The following is an 11,285-nucleotide window of genomic DNA, read 5'->3' on the forward strand; positions in this document are numbered from 1 at the left end:
CAACCTGCATTGCTGTAGCTGGCTTTGGATTTCCTTTAATGCTGGTAAGTTCAAACTTAGAGCAGTTGTCTTTTTTGTTTTTTTTTTGCTTCTGTAATGAGCTCTCATATGTCCTTAACACGTTTTTGCATATCTTTTCAGGGTTCAAACAAGAAAAGTCCTGTTTTCTCAAGGAGGGAACATCTTTTTTGCTTTGTGATGGACAGTAATACACAAACCAAGAGTGTGTTGTAGCAAAAGCAAAAACTTTCCCTGACTTTTGATTGCAGGACGGAGCATCGCTTTCGCAAACCCTTACGTGTATTCTGTCATTGCATTGGGGAAAACCCTTTCCATGTTCGACACGGGGCAACTCCTGTTAAGAGCACGTACATCTTTAAAAGCCCTTAGTAGAATTCATCCTAATTATACATACACAAAAGGTACAGCTTAGAATAGTGCATAAGATTAGATCGGTCAAACGTTCTACCAAACGAATGGAGCCACCAAACAAATGGGAACAATGTGAATCTCCAATATACATATTACATGTCTCTGGACTGGCAACTAACATGCCATTTAAGCATAGGTTATAATATGTCTTTTAAAAATGATTAAATAAAGCATTGGTTTATACATATAGCGCAAGCTTTAAATATGGCAAGACATAATTTTAAGTTAGTAAGGAAGGTGAGAAGGGTGTTAAAATTCGGAAGCACTTCATCTCCGTCAAATGGTTGTCACCTGCGGCAGGCTCGACTTTGATTCCAATTACGCTTACGATACAAAAAAGACGAAATTGCAAATAGTACATAAACAGTAAAAAGTACATCATGTATTGCTAAAGATAAAATGCTACCCAGTGGCATTCACATCACAGGTAGAACACTTTCGTTTTAAGAAGAAGTCAGAAACAACAGTCATTCAGCTTATTTGGGTGGTTTAAAATAACCACTGGAAACGAGATTTCCCACAGAAGGAATTCGAAAGCAGATATTTACACCTTGTGTTTCTTTGTAACAGATGAATGCACTCAACCTCTTTTGATTTCCCTTTATCGTCCTTAACCTGTGGAATTAAGTAATTAATTGACCAATCCAGTGCTTTATTGAGTTAATGTCAAATAAAAAGTTTAAGTCCAGACGTTAGTCCTCATTTGATTCAGGGTTTAAGCTGATACAGCCAGAGACCTTATCACTGTGGTTTTGTTAAAAGCTAAATCTGCCCTGCTCTGCTCTTTTCCGGCATTACTCATAGACAGACTTCATGACCTCCTGGCTGACAAAGTGGCTCCATTTCAGGCAGAAGGCTGTGTAGCTGGCTCACCTTGGCATCGCTTGACATCTCTGTGCCAGGAGAGTCTGACAGCCGTGTCTGTCCTCCAGGGTTTACCCCTGAAACCCAATGACACCCTGGAGCCATTGCCACTGAAACAGAACGAAGCACCACTGTAGCTCAGGATAATTTGACTCGATGCAGACCCATGAGAGCATGTTGATACATCCTCACATCAATTCAACGGTTGAAAATAGCCATCCAGGAACATGCTGTAACTGTATTTGTTGTCACATTTTTGGAACTGCTGTCCCTGGAGTTGGTCCAGAAGTAGAAATGATTTCCAAAATGAAGCTGGTGAGGATATAAAGAGAGAGAGAGAGAGAGAGTTACTTGTTTCTTTCTTTTTCGTTGTTTCTTTATAGTTCATTACAGACCCAACTGCCGTAACATGTGCTTCAATGACTTTAATGCAATCTAGTGTTTAGAAAGGAATGCTTTGTACCTTTACAAGTGTGTTGCCTCTTCCTTCCGAGTTCAATAATCCTTCTCTGCTTCTCGCAATACTGGCGTTTTATTTGCAAGCAGCCCTAAGCAGCAGTTCCATTGAACATTTCACACTCTTTTATAGTCCCTAGGTGGCTTGTACATTAGATGTCATTGGCCCGTAAAAACTCACAAGGCTGTTCAAACAAAGTGTGCTACTTTTTAGACACAACTGTTTGCTTGGTAAACAGATGCTTTATTGTTGTGTAAAGAAACAAGAGGTCACCATCAGACATCTCTGCAGGTCTCCTTTAAATTGGTGCATAAAAAAAAACTAAATTTTGTTTTGTAGTCTCGCCTTTTGTCTTTGAGCAAGAACCATATATCTCCATTCGGATCCATTGTGAATGAAAAAAGATAAGACAGATGAGAAAAAAAAAAAACATGTCTACAGGCAGTTATGGAGAACATATTTTGGATCTGCTGAATTAGAACCAAGCCGTCATCAATTACAGCGCCCCCTGGTGTTCTGTGGCAGTGTGGCAGCCAAACGCCTGGCTGGAAACAGCTTGGAACAGCAGAGAGTGAGTGAGTTTGACAGCTGTGTCCATCAGTCATTTGGCCCCAGGCAGGAGAGGACAGACAGGCCTAGTATTGCTACCATTTTCGTTGGTCTCTTGAGCAACTCCCAAGAAACCTAAACTCTCAGACCTTCACTTGATGCCCACAACTTCACTTCAACTGATGCCCACCACCAGATTTAGTGGTTTCCCATGCCATGTGCATTAGGATGCTACAATAGGGTGTAGGTATTGCTGCAACATGCCAGATTTTGTCATTGAATCATCAATCTAATAGGTTCTTGCTTTCACAAAAAGGATAATTATCTACATTCAGAAGTATTCAAAGGAAGCAGGCTGTTTGACAGATATTGCAAAGAATACACATGGGTCAATTTAGCAAAGTTGTTTTGGCAGTGCTACTTATGACATTGCCGGATTTGTTCACCTAGACGTGTGCTCCTCAGTCAGTATGGCACCTCATCTCTGCAGGCGACTGTCGTCCCCTGAAATGTCTCTCTTGAGGTCTGTCTGTAATAGAGACTTGCTTATCGACCTTGTCTTTACCTGTGCTGTGTCTCAAACAAGAGTTTGAAATAGAAACAGCCAGAATAGCTATGACTTGAAGTGATATTGGCAGTCCGCTCCCTGGATAATTGCTGGAATGCATCCTTTGATGAAGGTGTTGAGGTAAAGAGTCCTAGGGACATTGGACTTTGCCAAATTCACCTAGACCCTTATCCGCTGACTGAAATAACAAACTCTTAAAACATCACAACACTTGACAGTCTCTTTCCCTCTCACAGGGCACCTTGGTTTCTTCACTGTCCTCTTCCGTATGCTTCCTCGCTGTTCTTTATCCTCAGTGGTCTAGAATTGTCGGAAAAATATTTCACTGTGTGGTAGCACTTGGCTGATGGAAGTTGACAGCACAATGGACTTATCCAGAAGGGTGTGAAGGCTCCTGAGGTGCAAGGCTCCTGCCCTTTGCTATCGGACACATGGGTCTGGTCCACAAGAGACATCTGAAGGCCAGCAGTACAAGAACAACAGGCCAGAATTTTAGAGGGGAGGTAGGATCACCAGGGATTCAAGGCCCATGAAGAATCAGAATCAAGACCATGCAACGTTTTCCCCTTAAGTTCTGTGTATTGTTGTACAATGAAAATAAATCTAGTCCAAAACGAATACAAGGAAGAAATATACTATAAATATAACTGAAGCACATGTGCAGAAGCTTTCAAATCCGGTTGTCTAATCGTAATCATGCTTTCTTGTGTTTGCATCCTTTTCAGGCTTTCCCCTCAGACCGTCACTTCCGTTTTGCTGTTTGTGGGCAGTCCCTTGTGTTTTGGGTGGAGGTGCGGAGACTGTCCGTACCCCAGAGGCTGAGTGAACAACTCTGGAAGAGTCTCGATGCTAAACTGACGCTTGTTGGAGAAGGCCTGGCACCGACTGTTTGGTTGGGACAGTGGTGGCTGTGGCTGCATCATGAAAGGGACCTGGTGTTGGACATGGCTCTTGTTGGGGTCCCAAACTTTGAAGGCTGAGCTCGAGGTGAGTGGGTGGGTGTTAGTCTTGGAGATCTTGGACTTGGGGACTTGAGCTGATGTAATGGTAATGGCCAAAGGAGCATGGATGTCCGGAGGGGGAAGAAAGTGTTTATCTTTTAGGTGGAAAGCAATGGGCTGGAAGGTTGCTGGCGAGGATTGGCGGTGTGCGTAATCCATCATGGGGTAGCTCTTGGGGTAGTAATCCCTTGCTGTAGTATCTGCAGTGAAAAAAAGGGCAGTGAAAAACGAACATTTAGAAATATAGAGGCTAAAATACAACATGACATTGTGACAAATATGCAATAGATTCATTTAATAGTGTTGCTTCTACACTCACATAACCTACAGTATGTGGTGTACAAACCTAATGTATTTCTCTCAGACTATAGTTGCTATATTTAGTGTTTAGAGGATCTTATGAGTAAAACACCTGGAGCGGAGGGTCATCAAGTGCGACATGAGGATGCCCTCGGCTCTTTTTTACGTCACGTCACGCCACGCCACACACATGCATGCATGCACATACATACATTGACTTGAGGGAGCTGTGGCTGTTCACATCATGGTCATGATGAAATATGAATTATTCTGTATGTGTCCTGAGGCCAGACTCTGTTTGAAAGGATCAATGCAAGAAATATCCAGTGAAGAGGTGATAAGTTGAAAGGAGACAGTAGAATGGTTTGCAGTTTGATCTGGTTGTTTGTATGGTTAAAATATGTTATATTGAAACTTTTGAGGTACAAGGACAACCTACCAGGCAGTTTCTAGAATGTTTTTAAAACGTTGTACTGCAGCATTACCCAACTGCAACCAAAAGGCAATACTTTAAAATGTTTTATACTTGCTGGGAGCAACGATCCATAGTTTTACCTGATGTTTACTATGGTGGTCTCACTACATAAACTGCAATTATAACTGCAGGACTATAATTATTATGCACTAATGTGTGTAATATTTTGATTAGTGATATTTACAGTGGCTTGGTAAAAGTTAGCTACTTATGTGATAGATGCCAGTTAGGGTTGTAAACTGTATAAAATTGGCTGGTTATTTTATTCTTTTGCAGATTGAAGTGGGTTAGCATGTTAGCAACAGTTGACAGAGTAGAGTTAGCCTTTTAGCCTTTCTCGTCAAATTAGCCCATCTCCACTGAGTGCTGCAAGCTATAGACAGGCCACTCGCTTCACTGCCCTCAGACTTAAACAACCTTGCTTCACTGTTTTGTCATTTTTGTCTCCTTTTTCTTGTTTTCCATTCTGACTTCCAATACTGTCCTTTCTCACTATCGACTGAGTCACGGCTAACGCATGAGGGGAATACCTGCTGACAGAAGCATCTAGCATAATTTCAATGTATGTGATCTCAAACGTATATATCCTGGCCCGATGTTAATCATTGTTTCTGGCAAAATACTGTAGTCACTAAAGTAAAACTGTGGTAACTTGGCATTAGCAGCTACTGTTATGATTCTTTTTGACCACATCAGTATGGACGCGCTCACTCTTTGTAGTCGTGCATGAGCGAATGTCGGTTAGTATTACAATCAGCTTAGAAGGTCAAAATGAAACCTGAAGGGATTTTAGGGATGTTGCAGCATGCTGAGGGCCAAAGCCATGTCTCAGCACTATGTGTTTGAAGAAGTGACAAAACCTGTGTTTAGAAATATGACAAAATTTACCCAAATGAAGATGTTAATTTGTTCCTGTAGATAATAAATCAAGCAGTAATTTGCTAATGCGGTTAGACATGCAGATTAGCTCATATTATGTTTTTAAGTGTGCACATCCTTTAGCGCATTCATGTGCTTTTTAATTCAGGAGTGTTTTGATTTGAATTTAAAGGAGAAGAGAGGATCTAAAGAATCACAATTCAGTCGACTTCCAGTGAAGGTCCAGTGAATAGGTAATGTGGGCAGTGTGCGTTGAGTGGGCATGAATTATTTAGGGAGTGTGTTTAAAGAGAAGGACACCGAGACGTATTACCCTGATAATGAGCAAGAGACGAACAGATTTAACACACGAGCACACACACACACTTATGCCATATACACACAGCTAGCCTGAAAAAGAGTACTGCACAATTACACAACTGCACACAGACTTTGAATTATAGGCTAAACCAGAAAATTGACCATTTTGAATAAGCATAGAAAATTAAAAAATGTATCAAACCATATTTTATTTTATTTATTTTTATTTATTTTTGCACCTTCTCACAACTTTGCATAATAGTAAGGTTTGATAAATCTGACAAAACCTCCTTTTGTGGGCATCTAGGGATATTTCATTTTTACTTTATCACTGCAAAAAGTTTTATTTTAGTGCCAAGGTCTGGTCTTTAGCAATTACCTTAAGTATAGGATGTTAAGTATGTGATGTTATCATTTACAGCAGATGTGTTCAGATAGGATACTGAACACATAATTTCCTCAGTATAAATAAAACAGCAGTCAATAAAAAGTCTTAATCATGATAGAAAAACGTGTGTGTGTGGTCCTCAGGGACATTCAGGCACTGCAACAGGAGAGAACATGACATAACGGCCTGATGATGTCAGACACAGGAAATGCTTAGAGAGTGAACATATGTATCTAACTAATGAACAGACGGTAAATGTACCAGCAGCCTCTCTGTCCATGTCTTTTCTTCCTTTCTTACTGCCTCTTCCCCTCTTTACCACAAGTACTATTTCTCTTATCTTTCTTATAACTCCTTCTTCGCCTTTCTCTTTGTTTCTTTCCTCACAACTTTCTCTGTTTAATTTAGTTTGCCTCTCTCTATATCTGGCCATCTGTTTCCAAACGTTATTCTTTAATTAAGATGGTGCTTGGGAAGCTGTCTTAGGCACCTGCCACAAGTTGGCTCCGACCCTATTCATTACACCCTCTCCCCACGCGCATGTTCCTCCTTCTTTTCTCCCATCATCCTCTCATCTTTCCCTCCACTTGCCCTGCTGAACTCTCCCCATCCAATCTCTTTGCCAGCACAGTCAGGGCTGATCCATCTCAAGCTTTCCAAATGCAATAATCCAACAGTAGACACCATGCCAGAGACTGCATGTACGTGGACGTACCATATAACTACACATTGTTTGAAGGGGAAAAAAATCCCTCTCCATCTTTGTGTTTTATCATCTCATATCTCTTTGATGTGGGCTAAATATGTGCAATAGGAATAATATGTTTTATATTAGTAAGATCCCACAATAGCTATGCAGTAATACAATCTTAAGAATGTTAATAAAACTGTCCAGAACCTCAAAAAAAAAAAAAAAAAAGGAAATGGAAAAGGTTCTAAAAATAGGCTTCATTTTAAAATCAAATTTTCCATTCTACAAAAATTCCTTACATAAATGTATAAATTTCTTATTGATTTATGAAATTATATTTTGAAATTATATAGTATGTGAATTGAATTGTAAATATATCCTTATCAACACAGCTTTCTCAACATGCATTGTGTATTGCATTGTTCACGAGAGTATCACGACACGTGTATGCCTTCCTCTGCTCGTAAACAAGGTGCAGCGCATGCTCTACGTCAGAATGCCAGCTCCTGCGTCAGCAGCAGCACACGCATTCTTTGTGGTACTCTCGTGAACGCACGTCGACACGGAAGAGAAGAAATTGTTGAATGAAGCCGTTATTTTTGTTTTCTTTGCACACAAAAAGTATTCTCGTATCTTCATAAAATTACAGTTGAACCACTGATGTCACATGGACTATTTTAACAATGTCCTTACTACCATTCTGGCCTTGAACGTGGTAGTTGTTTCTGTCTATGCAGGGTCAGAAAGCTTTTGGATTTCATCAAAAATATCTTCATTTGAAGTTCTTACGGGTTTGGAATGACATGAGGGTGAGTAATTAATGACATAAGTTTCATTTTTTGGGTGAACTATCCCTTTAAAAATATCACTCATCATTTAATCAGCAAGGATGCAAGTTAATGTAAAGAAATTTATATTTTGGTAGGCCTATTTCAAATAAATGCTGCTCTGAACTTTCTATTCATCAAAAATCCAGAAAAGAAAAATTATTATATTTAAAATATTATGCAGGAAAAACTGTTTTCATAACATTAATAATAATAGAAAGAAATGTTTCCGGAGCAGCAAATATTAGCATATTAATATGATTTCTGAAGGATAATGTGACACTGAAGACTGGAGTAATGATGCTGAAAATTCAGCTTTACCATCACAGAAATAAATTACATGTTAAATTACAATAGAAAACAGCTATTTTAAATGGTAGTAATACTTCACAATATTACTGTTTTACTGTATTTTTGATCAAATAAATGCAGCCTTGGTGAGCACAATAGACTTCTTTTAAAAACATTTTAAAAAATCTGACCAACCCCAAACGAACTGATATATTTATTTTTATTTTTATTTATTTTTTCCTTTGGTACATCCAGGTTATTAGAATAGTGTATGTTCATATACACTATGAAGATATAAGCTTTAGTGTGTTTGAGTCTGTTCGAGTTTTTATGCTCTTGGTCATGCAGCATATGGCGTATATTTTTCCTTAATTTCATGTAACATAGTACATTTCAACCGATTTCCCATCAGCCCCTAATTCTCAGCGAGTGTGTATTTCTATGTGTCTCGGGAGGGAATGTGCTAAGAACAAACACTAGCGTGGCTGTTTAGTGATTTGGCCCCTCTGTGTTTCGAGTCATGCTGTGATTGATAAGGTCACACTACATAGTGTGTGTTTATGTCTATTATTAGCATATCCATATATGTACAGTACATGCTCCTGAGATCATCCACCTGTGATTTACATGCAATAACATGTTTTTTTCCTCTTGATCTGAGTGGTGATATTTGCATATGTGATTACATTGCAGTCAATGACACTGGGAATCATTTGCAATGGTAATCAGTGTTTGTGGATAAAGTGACCTTGATGAACATGTGTGGCATTTATGGTGTGCATTACAAGATGTGACAGCTGTTTGTGTGTGTGTCTTACCCATGGTCTTGAGAGAGGAGTATTTGTTGAAGCCCATGTTGTTGTGAGGCTGGGACAGAGTCATTACGGGACTCAAAGTAGGATGCGTGACATTATTCAGGTGGTTATGCTCTGAAGGAAGAGAGAAAGCACAGAAGGAGAAGGAGGACAGGAAGGAACGAAAGAGCAAAGAGGAGAGAGAGGGACACAAGGAGGAGGGTGCGTTAGTAAATGGGAAGTCAGCACATTTACAGTAAAGGAGAAAGTCTGACGTTAATTTCAGCGAGTAAAGGGGAACGAAGGACATGCATGAGTCTTATAGCTCAGAGGTTCCTGTAGAGCACGGCGCTTGCAACATCAAGGTCATGGATTCAGTTCTCAGGGAACTAATGCTATGTATAGCTTGGAATTACTTTGTGACTTTAAATAAAAGTGTCTGTTGTATAATTGTGAATGTAGGCTGCTGTTGCATAATGCTGCAATCTTAATGAAGTTCTCAGTTACGTTTTATGCAAGTATAGTGCAAAAAGTTTTTAATTCGTTTTTTTTTACTTGCTTCCCAGTTAAAATATCTGTAAAAATCCTTAAAACAAGATTAATTTACTTGAGAAGTGGCAGTGCGTAAGATATTAAGACTAGTTTTCAGAGAAATAACAGTGTCTTTTTGTCCCTCTAAAGCCTACTGTGTCATATTTGATATGCAAATTTCAGAAGGCCTCTAAATTAACATGATCAAAAACTTGCTGAAAAACCTGTTGTACACTATCTACTACATGCCTTCTGTCGTCTGATTGATAGTTTATACTTTTTTTAGCCAGTAAAAGGCCTTTTAGTATCATTCTAAAAACTGTGTCTTTTTGCTGTAAAAACTTAGTTTTACATAAGAGTATACATAAGAATAACTTTTATTTTGTTAGTAATATTTCAAGATAAACACTAACTGGGAATTACTTGATTCTCCATACAATATTTCTTAGAGAAATCTTTTATTCTATCAGTCATCATGTATTGCATTGTATTATATGTTTGTCCCTATAAAATAAAAACTACAAGGCTTTGATCATAAAAATTAAGCATTTCAATATCATTTTGCTTTGACATATTATTGGGAGATACAGAATGACAACTAATGTTTATATGCATTTTATATAAGTATGAATAAACTGTTATCGCGATCTCATTGATTTACATTACAAGCAACCAGAATTTATCTTAGTTTTTGAGCATATAAATATCTGCTCCAAATTGCATATTTTTGCTCAGTTTGGGCTTCTGAATTAAACTGAGAAATGTTTTACCTCAAGTATAAGCTCCATATTCTCCTATATCATACTATATGAGCCATATAAGCCTGACGTATTGAATATTTAGTTATTGTGAGTGTATTTTGTCTAAATACACTGGCAGATTTTTTCCTGTTTCAGGTATAAACGAGTTAAAAATAAGTGAAACAAAATCTACCAAAAATATATTAATAAGAGTCTTAATATCTATGAAATGTCACTTCTCAAAAAAGTCTCACTTCTCCTTGTTTAAAGGTTTTTCTAGATCTTTTAAACTGGAAAACAATCTTAAAATCTATTTTTATAAATAAAATAGACAATTATTGAAACATATACAAGTGTAGAGCTGAAAAATTAATGTGGACAGCAAAGCCTCAGATCAGTTGGTCTTGGAAGAATTAGATGAGAAATGTTTGACTTCATATGGAGGACAGTGAACACCCACCAACTTTTTAGCAGTTTTGGTTCCTGGTGTTTTAATTTTTTTTTACCCATTCATTTTCTTCATAGATATTTCAAACAAATCCAACCATCTTCGACATGAATCAAAAGCAGAAAAATGTTTGAAAGTCAAAAATACAGGGTACGTGACCAGTGGCGTGCACGGGTGGGGGGGCTCGAGCCCCTGCCCCTTTGAGGTCCGACGCTAAAGTGCCCTTGCGGTCCGGTCTACGTGCCCCCGTTCCGCGATTTCTGCCGAGAGTAGGGGTGTGCGATATGAAGATTTTTGATTGTGGACGATATGTCTCCACGATCTGCTTTTGAAGAAATATCGTTGTATCGTGCTACAGCGCACATTCTATCAGCTGCAGTTCTGTTGCCGCCGAATCATTATACTGCACAACGCGATATACATTAACATCAGCGTTAACTCAGCGGTAGAGTTACTCTCACGGGACACTGCACTTATTCACAATCACAAAAGTAGATATTTTTTGCATCTGCTTTAAAGCCTTACTGGTTAAACGTTTCTTTCTTGTGCTGAACACAAAAGAAGATCTTTTGAAGAATCTGGGTAACCAAACAGTTGCTTGTCCACATAGACTTTGATAGTAGGGGGAAAAAAATACTATGCAAGTCACTGGACCAACAACTGTTTGGTTTTCCACCTTCTTCAAAATAGCGTTTATGTTTAGCAGAAGAAGGAAACTCATTCAGGTTTAAAACAACTTTTGAGTGAGTA

The 11,285-nt window shown here is 38.7% G+C and overlaps 1 protein-coding gene across 4 annotated transcripts in view; it reads right to left on the reverse strand.

Annotated features, from left to right (window-relative positions):
* Positions 1–305: 305 nt before the first annotated feature.
* LOC107723604 (protein shisa-9-like) overlaps positions 306–11,285 on the reverse strand; it is a 79,088-nt gene continuing 68,108 nt past the window's right edge. The window contains exons 4-6 of one of the 4 annotated variants that reach the window (XR_001637935.1): positions 8,841–8,951; positions 2,749–4,071; positions 306–1,608 (exon numbers count right to left, since the gene is read on the reverse strand). Coding sequence is in view for 1 of the 4 variants with exons in the window: in XM_016532313.1 (XP_016387799.1) it covers positions 3,605–4,071; positions 8,841–8,951 (578 nt within the window). In the remaining 3 variants the exon portion in view is untranslated. Of the gene's footprint in view, positions 4,072–8,840; positions 8,952–11,285 lie in introns of all 4 variants that reach the window. The other 3 variants (XR_001637934.1, XR_001637936.1, XM_016532313.1) reach the window with 3 other exon arrangements.

This window comes from Sinocyclocheilus rhinocerous, unplaced genomic scaffold, assembly GCF_001515625.1.
Source record: "Sinocyclocheilus rhinocerous isolate Xijiao unplaced genomic scaffold, SAMN03320098_v1.1 scaffold154, whole genome shotgun sequence".
Taxonomy (NCBI): Eukaryota; Metazoa; Chordata; class Actinopteri; order Cypriniformes; family Cyprinidae; genus Sinocyclocheilus; species Sinocyclocheilus rhinocerous.